We start from the raw sequence: 13904 nt of genomic DNA on the forward strand, positions 1-13904 counted from the left end.
TCCCTTCCTGACACAGTAGACTGAGAGATTGGCAAGGACAACTACTCCATTCATACAGCTGGAAAGAGAGACACCATACAGATGTCCTTTCACACTGACCCTGTGGGAGTGTAGAAAAAGAAAACTCCACCAAGTGAGCGCTAATTACTGAATTCAGCCATCGATAGGAACAAGTATTAAAAGAACAGGAATCATCAGGCTTAAAGACCCAATAGTGCACACATCTGTTTGGTGTGAGCTGCTTAATAGGCTCAGAATGAATTGAGGAAACACATTAGTTTGACCTATTCACTAAGACCTGTCAAGGTTTTCATTCATGTACCCTGAATGGACCACAATGGCACACTCTGTTGCCTACTGTAATCTTATGTTCTCCTGTTTGGATGTGAGATGTGAGGTACTAAGCTTAGACTTTAGTGGGGAATTGGTTTTATTACCAGTATGTACACTGTACACTTTACACATAAGTTATTGTTCTGTTGTTGTTGAGTCAAAACCTGAAATATTGAACTTTGACAGTCACTTGTGTGCCACTTTTGCTAAACAAAGACAGGTGATGATCCACTCAGTGTAAGAACACAATTCAGTCCCAGAATGACATGCAGTGGTTCCTCATCAGTTGTGTGCACTGACAGATCTAACACAGCCTGTCACAGGGAACCCCAACCCGAAACTCTGCTCTCTGTAACACAGCCTGTCATAGGGAACCCCAACCCGAAACTGTGCTCTCTGTAACACAGCCTGTCACAGGGAACCCCAACCCGAAACTGTGCTCTCTGTAACACAGCCTGTCACAGGAAACCCCAACCCGAAACTGTGCTCTCTGTAACACAGCCTGTCACAGGAAACCCCAACCTGAAACTCTTGCAGCACACTGACCGCATCTATCCGTTCCTTGTTTTCAGGCCAATGCTGTGGCGAGCCAGGAGAAGACGGAGCTGGTGTCAGCACGGGGGGCGGCGGAGACCCGGGCGGAGCGGCTGTCCCAGGAAGGGGAGCGCCTGCACAGGAGGGCTCAGGAGCTGGAGAACGAAGTGGCCAAACTCAACCGCATCATCGACGAGGCCAAGCTGCAGGAGAGCCGCCTCAGCGACCGCGTGAGCCGGCTGGAGGTGAGACAGAGAGAGTGTCTACATTAATGCCTGTCTGAAAAAGCAGAGGGGGGCTGACCTGTGCTGACCTTTGAACACATTGTGTAATTATGCTGTATTGCAAGCTGATCAAAAGACAAAATAAATCACAGAGACAGCTTTAATAATCTGAAGGGACTGATAATTTAGTTTGTGAGTTGGTATGAATCGCCCGTTATGTGGACACATTCCTGTGTATTGATACAGAAAGAGAAGAGGCAGCTGGAGACATCTCTGGAGGAGGCCAGGGAGCAGGAGGAGGAGACGGCCCTCACAAACCGCGCATTAACCGCACGACTGGAGGAGTTACAGGTGAGACTGTACATCTCACGCTGCAGGAATGTCCCTTCTGGAGACAGATAAACACACCAGTATCGCTGAAAACTCAGAGTGGCTTGCAGATCCAGTTCTGGCTAACATTATCTTTTCAACACCTTTTTTTCGTATCAGCCATCAATGAAATCAACATTTCATGGTATTCCAACACTGAATGCACTCTGAACTATAATGTATAGCTGTGTGCGCACACACACACACACACATACACATATGTATATATATATATATATATATATATATATATATATACATATATATATATATATACTCACACACCCACCCATATATACATGCTATTTTGGCTCAACCCCTTTTTACATACATATAAAATGCATATATAAATACATAAGTCTAACCGCATGTCTTGTCTGTAGACCCTCCTAGAAAAGTTAAATATTGTCTACATAAAGTCCAGGGGATGCAGAGCAGTTTGACAATGTCCTGTTTCATTGACAAATGTCTCCTCTCTGCTTTCTCCTGAATTTTGTCTTTGCCGAGCAGAGGAACATGACCAAACTGACCCAGGACCACAAGGATCTGAGCGAGAGGTTGAGGGAAGAGAACAGTCAGAAGGAGCTGCTGAAGAAGACCAAGAGCCAGGTGGAGGAAGAGAGGAGGCTGCTGGACCGCACCGTGGAGAAGCTGCAGAAGGAGGTGAGAGGAGGCGACTCTGGGCCTGGGTGAGCAGAGCGGGTCAGAACCACTGTGTGCTTCCAGCCTGGATCAGGGCTGTGTGGGCTGGAAGGAGAGGATAGGGCAGAGTAGGTCAGAATGAGACAGCACAGGACTCTGTGATACATACACTGACCCAAGCCTGTGCCTGCCGATCCTCCTCCAGATGGGCGAGATCGTGGAGGCCTCCCAGGCATCCACCCAGGAGCTGCAGGTGCAGATCAACGAGTACAAGGAGAAGAACCGGAAGGAGCTGACGGAGCTGCAGAGGCAGCTGAGGGACAAGGACCTGGAGCAGGAGAAGGCCCGGCTGGCTCTGAAGAGCCTGCAGGACGAGGTACGTGCGTGCAGCCACTGCTCCTGCTGTCAGGAGTGCTGGAACACAAACAGCGGAGAGGATCCTCCATTGTGCTGAGCCAGTGTGGTGGAAAACCACCCCCGCAAACATACACACACACACACACACACACACACACACATATATACTGTATCCACACACACACACACACACACACACACACACACACACACACACACACACACACACACACACACACACCACTCACACACTCTCCCCTGAAGCTGACCACATGGGCTCATGCCTATGGAATGTCCTGCTCGAAGGGTGGGGGGAAGGTGCAGTTGTAGAGGATTAAAGGGATTAATAGTGAATACTGTCTCATGTTATTGTCATATTGGCTCATGTTGTCCATAGAAAGGTGAAAGATGAGGTCTAAATCTTACAGAACCACTGAATCAGAAGCTTCATTCTCACCGGCCCCCAAATACCTGTGTGTGTGTGCTGTCCCGGTGAGACCTAGTATGGCAGTTTGCATTTCAGCTGAGCAGGTCTCAGCTTTTTCTTGGGTATTTCTGCCTGGGATTTTACGTTGTGCGATCACTATGCCTACATCGCAAGCTAGCTTGCCAAATTGGTGTGTTTCCATCATATGATGAAGGAAGGAGCCCTCATAAAGAGACAGTGAATGCTGATTTGTATATGTGGGCCTTGTTTGTGAGACAGGAGATATGTGTTTGTGTGTTCTTGTGAAGTGTTTGTGAAGCATATTCTGTGATAGGTCAGCAAGACTGTTATACCTATACCTATTTCTGGGAATGGTGTTTCACACAGGATAAACATGTATACTTCCAGCTGACCTCTCTGGGCTGAGGGCATACCTAGTTTCATAGCAGAGGTGGGCTGACGTAATATACTGACCACTATGCCCAGTATCACACCCCAGGTATTTCTGAACAGCAGTTACCCTGTGGCCTTGCAAGGTGTGGGTCCATGTGCCATCCATGAATAGGGTGTATCCACTATTCTGCTTGAATGAGTAGTGATGATATTACCGCAAAACGCCACGCCTTGTCAGCATTATATCTAGCCATGATGTCATGTCAGCATTGTTCGAGAATGTGCTTCTTCATAAATACCGTACATGCTACTACGTAGCATAGCTGCGTCATTCAGACAACATTGGGTGGTGCATCTCTTACAGCCAAGGTGCCTCCCGTGTGTCACAATGCTTGAGTTCACTTACGTGAGCGTATCAGCACATCCCATTGAGAAACTGGAGCGGAGAGTGGGTTGAGTCATGCGGCTGTCGTTCCGCTCTGAGCTTTTGTGTTAAATGGCATGCTGGAATTTAGTGCCTGCTCCCCATAGCAGGGCATTCATTGTAACCCCTTGTCACTCCTTGGTGGTTACAGTTGTGCACTTTGACCTTGTGTCAGTGCAGGAATCCAGGGAATGTATTTGTTGTGCGCAGTAGTGCCTTTGTATGGAGGTGGTGTGATTCATCTAGAAAAGGTGGGATGAAAGATGTTTGTGGTAATACTGTGTTCTCCACACCCTTACATGCTTTGCTTCCAGACTACACCAGATTGTCTCTAATAATTTATTTTTTGCCATTAAATTGATTATAATTGTATACATTAATTTTGTTGCAGAATCTGTGCAGAATGTGTTGCTTTGTAAATTAAAATGATGCTCATATTTTCCATGAAGGGTTTGTGCATTTGAGTTTGTGAATGCGTGTGTGTGTATGTGCACCCATACGTGTTATATGTGTGTTTGAGGGTTAATTTAAGGGGCCGGTCGCTGGTTGCTTCTGCGTGTGGCGGGATGCGGTAACGTCTCGAGAACTAGATCCAGCCGGTTCTCAGAGAACAGGAAGAAGAGGGCGTGGTCGCTCCACGATGAGACCGTTCCCGCTCGTCTCTTTCACGCCCCTTCCGTGACCCAGAGGGCCTCTGCGGGCGTGTGATGTCACCCTGTCCCAGCTGCTGTCAGACCGGCGGCGCTGCGGGGCCAGACAGCCAGATTACAGACCAAATGTTCTCATTACTTCACGCATTAGTTTTTGGCGACGCGAAATGTCATCTCTGTTCCTGCTTTTCCCCCTCAAAGGCTCTCCCCGCCAGATCCACATCCCCGCTTTTGTCTTAATCCAACAGCAGATCGTCTGTGTAAATGAAAGGACTAAGAGCAAGCTCCACTCTGCCATGGGTATTCCAAACCAATTTGAAACGGCTAATTATTCATGGCTGTCAATCCTTATTAAAAAGAGTTGTTTCACTCCCTCTGTGAATGAAAGCTTTTTATGATGAATGCAGTTCATAGCAAAGACATCATCTTGTGGGCAGTGGGGACACTGCAGTCAGACTGCAAACACAGAGAAAGCTGAAGGCATAAACAAATGCACAATAAAACTAACATGATTTATGTGTAAGTAATTATTAGTGTAAATAATTATTAAGCACTCATGAAAAAAACTGATCATTCCTGGTTTCTGTCCTGGTTGGTGACACAGATGTCCCATCTGGAGGGAGACCTGAGACAGTGCAAGAGGGAGCGTGACGAGGCCGTTCTGAAGGGACAGGAACTGGAGCAGAAGGTGTACGACCTGGAGGTGGAGCTGGAGACCAAATCTCACTGCAAGGACGACCGATCCCGGCAGATCAAACTCATGGAGGTACCGTGCGTGGGGATATATGACCACCTGCACTTAGAGACGTGCGGCTGTTAAAGCAAAAACAATGTAGGAAAAGTCAATGGTTGCCCTTAAATACAAGTATAATGGCTGCTTGCATCCATGAAGTATTTCACATGCATCCATTTTTTAGCATTTCTCATTTTGTTTATATACAAATGTATGTTTTGAGTATGTTATTCTGTAGTATTTTAATCCATCTAAGCATCTTCATTAGCATGAGTCATTGTAACCGCACTGCACATTTCACCATGGCAACACAATAGCAACAGGTGCACATGCAGCGACATCAGAAATCCTGCTCCCTCATTGGCTCGCCGTTAAGAAGTGACACATCATGTTCTCTGCCGCTCATCAATTTTTATTATTTCAGGGATCGTGTATAAACACTATTGTGTTTATACAGATAAAGGGCTTATTGAATAGGAGATATTCGGGGTGGTGATGACGGTGTTCTTGTGGAAAGAAAGATATAGTGACACAACCGTAATCTCCAGAGTGTCTCTGGTGTTTGATGAAGGCGAAACCATGGCAACACATCACCATGTTGCCAAAACACTGGTGTCAATAAAAGGCTGAGATGTTTTGGAAAGTAACAGCTCATGAGTTTCATTTTCCTTTCCGGTTGTCCTTTGTCTGGTTGTCCTTTCTCTTTTGGTTAACCGTGACGGTGGTGTCCTCGCCCTCTGCAGGACAGGATCTCCCAGCTGGAGCAGGATTTGGAGGAGGAGCGTGTCAGCGGGGACGAGCTCATGGACAGGATCACCCGGGGACGAGAGCAGGTGATCCTCCCGGCTACACTCTGACCCTCCCGGCTACACTCTGACCCAGGATCAGTCCCACATGCTCTTCTCCCTGACATAGTAGGACAGGGATCTGCTCATTCCATGCAAAGCTGCTGCCCCATTTCTAGCCTCCTGTGTAGTAGTGAATGTTGCCTTTTGGTCACACTGGCTCAGTAGACCCACGCTTCCGGGAGACTGATTTGTGCAAACTCCTTCTGCCAAGGTTCCCTACCTGGAGCTGACAGCCCAGGAGTCCTCCTTCGTTATGCTGCCGGACTGTCAGGCTCGTCTCGCGCCCGGTGCTGTCTTTCCGTGACAGCAGTGAATATTAAAAGTCCATTTCTGTCCTGTTGAGAGGCGAGCGTTGCAGCTTTGTAAGAGGACCTTGCATAATCGTTCTCTTTGGCAGCACTCCCTCTCTGTGTAACAGTACCCTTCCAAATTCGTGCATCAGTTCCAAATATACGCCAAAATGCATCACTGCCAAAACACGCGAGCTGCCCAATCTCGAGTCTCGAGTTTATAGGCTCCAGAATGCAGTGAGCTGTGGCTGCATTTAAAAGAGAAATCCATTTCTGGAGGGTGGGCGGGGAAGGGGCCCTAAATGCTCTAATCTTCCTCCTCAGACATGAGAGCTGCTGATTGTGGCGTTTTGCAACCTCAGATCTGAGAGGGGCATACGTTTCCAGAAGAAACAGGGGTAGTCAGCAGTTGCCACTTGATACGGTGTCAGGTGTACCGGTGCTGCATGTTTCACAAAGGAATGAGGTTGAAGCCGATGAGGATAGTGCATTGTGGGTGAAGCGCTGCTTTCAAGGACATGGCTCACAGACGTCACGTCCAAGATAAGCAATGAATCTGTGAGTTTGTCCCAGCCTTATTTCTATGGAAAAGCACAGTAGCGTCTGGCACAAACTGTGATGCTCAGCATTATTGTTTGGGTTGAGGTCTCTCTCGGCATTAAGCTGCATTAGTGCATCTGGTTCAGGTGACTCTAGATCCTTCCTGAGCACCACAGACCATTAAGGTAGCCAGAGGAAGGAGCTGGGGAATGACAGAGTGCAGACAGATTGGAAGCTTAAAAGTAGTGAGGGAGGAGAGGGGAGAAGTCCGACCCTCTTTTCTGAAAAGGCTTTTTTTAATCCTGGGTCACGGAGAAAGAAGTACAAAGTGGCGGCACTGCAGGTTCCACAGGAAGTTGGGGGTGAGTTGCCAGGGAGACAGAAGTGGGTGGGGGGGGGGGGGGGGTGAGTGCGGGGAAGGAGGGGGGTGTGCTGCGCCGGGCCGCCTGGCCGCGGGTCTCTCGCAGGAAGAACACCTGCGTCTCTCCTGGCATCAGGTGCTCCTCCGCGGTCTAAATGAGAGTAATCTCCCCCCTCCCTCCCCTCGCCGTCCCTCACAAAGCTGATTAGCTCCGCTCCGTGTTCTAGTCTGTTGACTCAGCTCCCTCGAGCGCTCCGCTGCGCCTAACAGTTATGTGGGGCCATCATTCACAGGAGCGGGCCAAAGTCACCCTCTAATTGGCATAAAATATCGCCCACTCTCGGCTCTCGTCTCAGAAGTGGAACCTGCCGCCCAGTATCGATCAGAAGTCTTTTTTTCACCCCCCTCCCCCCAATTCCCGCTCCTCCCCACTGCTCCCTCTTCCAGGACCAGGCCTATTGAATGTCATTAAAGAACAGTGTCTTTCAGTTCACTTCAGGTTCATAGTCTGCTTCGCTCTGAGGGGATTGGCTGTGTTTTTTTTTTTCTCTCACACGTCCAGAGGGAACATTTTAATCACGGGGTTTGGCGGATAATCTGCTCACTTCAGGGAACTTAAACCAAGCGTTATGTGGAGTCAGAGGCTGTCCTCATTCATTTATGACCGACGCACAGTTGAAGTGACACCGACTCTTGGTAGATTTCACCGTAGAGTGAACACATGAAAGGAATGTGGCTCAGTGTGGCGTGTTTCCGTGGTAACAGGAACCGGTTGTTCTTATGGCAGAGGCCAGGTTCCACTGATAGCATTTAGGCACTTAATTTCTGTCCAATCTTCAAAACATTAGAAGTGCTCGCTCCCGGAAGGGGTGGATCTTTAATACGTCCCTGCTGTTATTTTTTATGTAAATGTTACTACTAATTTTAAAAACCTTCAGTTCTACAAATGCAAAGTGAGCCGTGACAGCACCTGGGTGGAATGCGACCGGTCGGGAATTCCTTAGCCATTATTTGATCAAAGGCTGTCTAACCCCTGCAGGGGTCAATGTGGCTGCACGTGTACAAAGACAGTTTTTCAGGTGAATAAGCGTGCAGGCCGATGGACACCTCCCTCCCCTGTGTGTGTGTCTGGCTAATGGCTGCCCCCAACCCCCCCCTCCCCCCCCCCCGTGCCACTCGCAGGTGGAGCAGATGAGGAACGAGCTGCTGCAGGAGAGAGCTCTCAGACAGGACCTGGAGTGTGACAAGATGGCGCTGGAGAGACGGGTAGACTGCCCCCGTTCATCCCCTCACTGCCCTGAGGAAGGCGGGCCCTTCCTATTGCATCCCCATCACGCCCGCATCAGGGATACTGCGAAACTCATTCACTCTGCGCTCGTCTCTCTCTGTCTTTCTTTCGCTCCCCTTCTATCCATCTCTCTCTCTTTCTCACTCTCTTTTTTTCTCTCTCTCTGTATCTCCGGTCAGCTCATTTTCTCAGCTTTCTATTACCCACTTCCCAGAATCTCACTGTAAATCAATAAATCAATGAATCTGTAGTTTCAAATGAAAGTTGCCTGATTATCCAGACTATAAGCTCATGCAGGACTTTATTGGCCCATCAAGAGATGTTCATCACTATAATTTCTTGTAAGTGAACATACTCTCATAACAAATACAGAGACACCGAATTAAACTTGCTGTCAATTCAATGTGCTGTACACTTATTGTTGACTGATACAAATCTTTGGGTTATGAAAGACTCCGCAAACATTCCTTTTAGTGCTGTACCTTTGTTAGCTAGTTTATCTAGATGGGCCCTGCGGAATTAAACTGTGTTCTCTTCCTCAGAATAAGGACCTGAAAAGCAGGGTGGCTCATCTGGAGGGCTCCCAGAAATCCACCAAAGAGGGCCTGGTGTCCCAGCTGGAGGCCAGGATTCAGGAGCTGGAGGAGAGACTGGAGACGGAGGAGAGGTAACAGCCCCATTGCAGTGTCCTGTACATCTCTGCAGGCCAGCGAGTGGCCGCTGCGCCCGCCTGCGAGATTACATTTCAGCATCTCAACGTTTCTATTTTATTTCTAGGTGAAACCTGAAAGTGTCTGAGTATATTTAGCGCAGCCAAGTGCATCTGTGGCTCTGAAGCAATCCGACTGTGTTTGGGAAGTGACCTGTGAATCAGGCTGTTTCAGATGAAATCTGGATGTATCAGGTGGTGTTGCAGGGGTAGTACCCTCCTGTGGTGTGCCAGGGCCAAGCTGCAGACATGCTGCAAAGGGGGAAGTGACACAATCACCCACAATGCTGTTTGTCTCCAGGGAGCGCGCCAATCTGCAGCACGTAAACCGCAAACTGGAGAGGAAGGTGAAAGATATGATGATGCAGGTGGATGACACACACAACTCCCTGCAGGATCAGAAGGACCAGGTGAGGGAAAAACACCCCCCCGCCCCCCCCGCAATGGTTTCCACCCATTTATATCTGACACCCAACTTATTTAATTCAGCCCAGGGTATAATGTGGGGAACGAACTGGGAAAGTGGGAAAGTGTTTTGTATTTGCCACACAGGAAGTGTGAATCAGCCGCTTCAAAACATACGCTTTCTACCTGCTTGATACATACAACTAAAACTTTACCTGGGATATTCAAATACTTTTTGTCTCTTGACAGAAAAGGTACAATTCATTTTGTGCAGCAGTTAGACATTAAGTTAAATTGATGTTAAAATAAAATAAACTACTGAATACTCACAATAGCCCCAAGTGCAGCGTAAGGCAGGGTTCATGGAGCATGAATACAGGCCTTAATGACATGCTAACTTGTTACTTGTAAGCACGGAAAGTGTTTGTGAGTTCAGATAAGTGGGGCCCATGGTTTCCAGTTAGGATTAGGATCCTGAGAGGGATTACCCCCATGAGGAAAACAGCAGTCCCCTAACAGCAGCCCCACCTCTAGCCAATGCTGTGGAGTACTGGGCATACATGTCTCACACACCAGTGGGGGATTTATGCTGTGTTAAAAAATAAGTCGCATTCCATTTCTGTCAATGGTATCTACACCGCCCACACAGTCTCTATGTGACTTTTCCCCTCAGCCCGATTGCCCAGCTTGTAGAAGTTCCTGTTGTGTTGCTTAGCGATTTGCACCCTACCAGGGTAGGACTCCTTCAGTAGTCTCACAGGCCAACACACCCTCTCCCCAAATTCGTGTGCGCCACTTCTACTCTGGTGCGGAAACGCAATGTGGCAGCGGGTTGGTGGCGGTTTGTTTTGGGAGACGCGTTACAGGCATGTTAACCCCTCGCTCCCCGGACTCCCCCCCGCAGCTGAACCTGCGGCTGAAGGCGCTGAAGCGTCAGATGGACGAGGCGGAGGAGGAGATCGACCGGCTGGAGCACAGCAAGAAGAAGCTGCAGAGGGACCTGGACGAGCAGCTGGAGGCCAACGAGCAGCTGCAGGGCCAGCTCAAAGCCCTGCGCAGCGAGATGCGGTGAGACAGCGCGCTGCTTGCATTGCCTGTAACGCACGTTTAAACGCAGCTGCGCACAGTCCCTCAGGCCACTGCTGTGGCGTGGAGATGCGCTCACACTGCTGAAGGCACCAAAACCTGTGGCCTATGGCCAGGGACAAGGACAGCGACACACACACACTCACACAAACAAACACACACAGCAAGAAGCTGTAAGTAAGCCTTATTTCCAGACCTTGGCTTTGAAATGACGTGCTTCTTTTTGTATCCTCCTCCCTTCAGGCGCAAGAGTACGCCTGCCCCGCTCCTGAACGATTTTGGTGACGATGACGACGATGACGACGACATCAGCACCGACGGAGAGCAGTACTACGGCTCCGCTTCAGCGTTTAAATAATCCGGTTGGGAAGACGTTACGGTGTTCTCTTTGCCAATGGACAGCGCATTGAGGAAGACTACATCAGAACCTGTGTGGGGACTGAGCACTGGAAGACTAGGAACAGATGTCTGTCTGTCCAAGTGCAGGCTGAGATTAGTACGAAGAGCATGGGGAGATGAAACAATGTCTAGTGCCTTGTTATGCACAGTAAACCTGGAGGTTTGCCTTTTCAGATCTTTCCTAAAATGTAATAACTATTTATGAGCATTTTCGTGACGAATATAACAGCAGTGGCTTATATGAAAACGTAGTCATGTTTAAACGTGTAGCTTTTTAAGAAATCAGTTAACTCTTTTCTAATTCCATGATTGCTTAAGGAATTCGTAAGTACCACATGCTTACATATCTCAAATTGATTGTTTTATTATTTAATGCTCATTATTTGCTCTATATACCATTAAAAATGAAGGAACTGGAAAATGAAGATGAATATATTTTAAGGGAAACTGACATGAAGAATATTGCATATATTTCTGTATGTATTTCTGACTGTATATATTCAGCATATAGCAATGCTATCACGCATCAATAACAGCTTTAAGAGACCATTTATAAGTATTTTTTTAACAAAATGTATTCAAGTTTGTATACATTGCTTTATGTAATCCCACTTTGATAAAAAATGAAAATAATATTGTAACTGCTGTTGTCAGACTACTCCGTTTATGAGCGTTTCATTTTTGTATCGTTTTGTCTTTCCCCCTTAAACTTCTTGGTTTATTTCCGTAGTTGTGCTGTATCTGCAGCCTTGTGTCCATTTACAAGTAAAAAAGCAAAACAGCTGCTCCCTCTGCAGCCGTGTTCTCTCCTGTATAATATGTAAAAATGCATTCCTTCATCTCTGCTGTATACTTTGCCTATCAGGATAAGGATGTGAAGCATTTATTGTTTCGTGTTGCCCTTGTCTCCCAGGTCGTGTGTGTATGTGATGGAGGGATTTAAATGATGAGGGAGTGTCTGCAGAAGGGCTGTTTTGACAATCGTTGACTTGTTGCTTCGCTGTGATGATTTGCACTGTATGTTGATCTGCTCACCAGACGCATTTGCTGCCATTAAGGGCAGCTCAAGCTGTTGGTTGTCAATCAAGTCACTTGATGACAGGCTAATAAAAATCCAGCCACTACCTCTGTGTATTATACTGTATGCTAAAGCAAAAAAAAAAAAAAAAAACAACTTTTTAATAAAAGGTTTCTTGGAGCTTATCTCACATTCTCATTGTATGACTAAATGTTGTGTCCTGAGATTATTTTTAGAATAATCATTAATTCTAGGTTTAATTTAATTATCTAAAAAAGACTGCTAATGAACAATCATTTTTTGATATGTTGAAGAAATTAGTGCTTGAACAGATGAACATTAGTAACTCTCTGAAAATTTACCTGAGGGAAGGTGTTTGTTTAGATGCAGCAATCATATTAAAAGTATATGGTCCTACTGGTGTTGAAATGAGTGGGGAATCAAACTAAACACTTTCCCTGTGTTTTTTTTTCCCTGAGAACAGGTGCCTTTTATCTCCTTGTGTAGGACGTTACATGCATATTCACCATGGTATTAATGTAAAATAATCTGATACAATCCTCCATACCATGGGTCTCTTTTTGTTTCATTTGTAGCAAAGTGCCCTGAGATTTTTTTTTCGTTTCCTGTTTAGGAACCGACACCACATGGCCATGGGGTTTAGGAGAACATCCGAGTAAACGATGTGATTGATTCCATGTTTTGACAGGGGTACGATATGACTTCACGATTTCAATGCGGTTTAATGAAGAAAAAGAGAGGTGGCCCCATTAACAATTCAAAACAGCGCACAGCCATTGTTTTGTGGCTGTGACCCACATTTGTTGTACTTTGTGAAGCACGGGCAATTCAACCTCTTAAACGTCACTTTGCGTTGTGCTTTTGTTAGGCGTTTCGAGTGTGCCCGTTCCCGGGATACTCGTCCTGTGCTTGGCTGCACACATATTGGTCAACACGCGAAAAGAATTCGTTTGCTCCAGGAGTGAGAAAGCGTTAAGTAGATAGGCAGTTCCAGAGCGTAAGAAAAAACAACGGCTCTGGACAATTCCTGTACATGTCAGGACGGTAGCGTTGAGTAAGATCGTAGTGATTTCATCCTTTATTTGAAGCCGTATTCGAAATCAAACTTCGACGCCCATTAAGCTCGACTGTACTTGTACGAGTCATTTTAATACGTTTTAAAGGAAAGGAAATACCACTTTTAGTGAAATGATTTCGTTTGATTCCTTTGGAAATGGCATTCTGCATTTGCTCAGAAAGCTGGTTACACCCACGTAATCTGTTCCTTGGAAATACCACATCGTTTCTATATACATATGGTGCTTTAAATCTCGACTTTTAAGTAATCTGTTTGAAATTTACAGGAGTTTTTTTTCCTGACACTGTTGTGATGCTCTGCTGCCCTCTAGCTGCTGAAACTACAAATAAATGCAGCCTCACGCAAATCCTCAATCACATGATAATTTTCATTTGATCAAGTAGAAAAAAGGAAATCACAAGGAAGTACAGTATTATATATTGCTATACATATACATATACATATGCAAGTACTTTTTCCGTGGTGGCGGTATTTAAAGATTTTTCGTGATGGAGAAGTGTACAACAGTGAATGCTGTTTGGTTTGATTTGCACAGATTACTATTGTCCAGTCATGCAAATACAAGTTGTACCACAGAAGGTGGCATGGGCATTGAGTCTAAAGGGGAGGAAAACCTGTATGACAGCCAGGGGTATGGCAAGGTGGTAGCATGTGAAGAACACAGACAGGACACATTCTTCCATTTCTGAAGAAACTGAGGTGATCATGTTTTGTGTACAAGTGCAAGAGAGTTTGATCACTCCTATAGTCTTTCCAATGAATTTCAATAAAGTGT

General features: G+C 46.5%; 1 protein-coding gene across 1 annotated transcript in view; it reads left to right on the plus strand.

Annotated features, from left to right (window-relative positions):
• The window catches only part of LOC118787784 (cingulin-like protein 1), a 32515-nt gene extending 21273 nt beyond the window's left edge, over positions 1-11242 (plus strand). The window contains exons 9-19 of the mRNA XM_036543465.1: positions 906-1112; positions 1338-1442; positions 1971-2123; positions 2308-2478; positions 4958-5119; positions 5830-5919; positions 8308-8391; positions 8956-9080; positions 9424-9532; positions 10432-10595; positions 10857-11242. Coding sequence (XP_036399358.1) covers positions 906-1112; positions 1338-1442; positions 1971-2123; positions 2308-2478; positions 4958-5119; positions 5830-5919; positions 8308-8391; positions 8956-9080; positions 9424-9532; positions 10432-10595; positions 10857-10971 — 1485 coding nt within the window. The 3' untranslated portion in view covers positions 10972-11242. The remainder of the gene's footprint in view (positions 1-905; positions 1113-1337; positions 1443-1970; positions 2124-2307; positions 2479-4957; positions 5120-5829; positions 5920-8307; positions 8392-8955; positions 9081-9423; positions 9533-10431; positions 10596-10856) is intronic.
• The last annotated feature ends 2662 nt before the right edge of the window (positions 11243-13904 follow it).

The sequence above is a fragment of the Megalops cyprinoides genome, chromosome 13, assembly GCF_013368585.1.
Source record: "Megalops cyprinoides isolate fMegCyp1 chromosome 13, fMegCyp1.pri, whole genome shotgun sequence".
Taxonomy (NCBI): Eukaryota; Metazoa; Chordata; class Actinopteri; order Elopiformes; family Megalopidae; genus Megalops; species Megalops cyprinoides.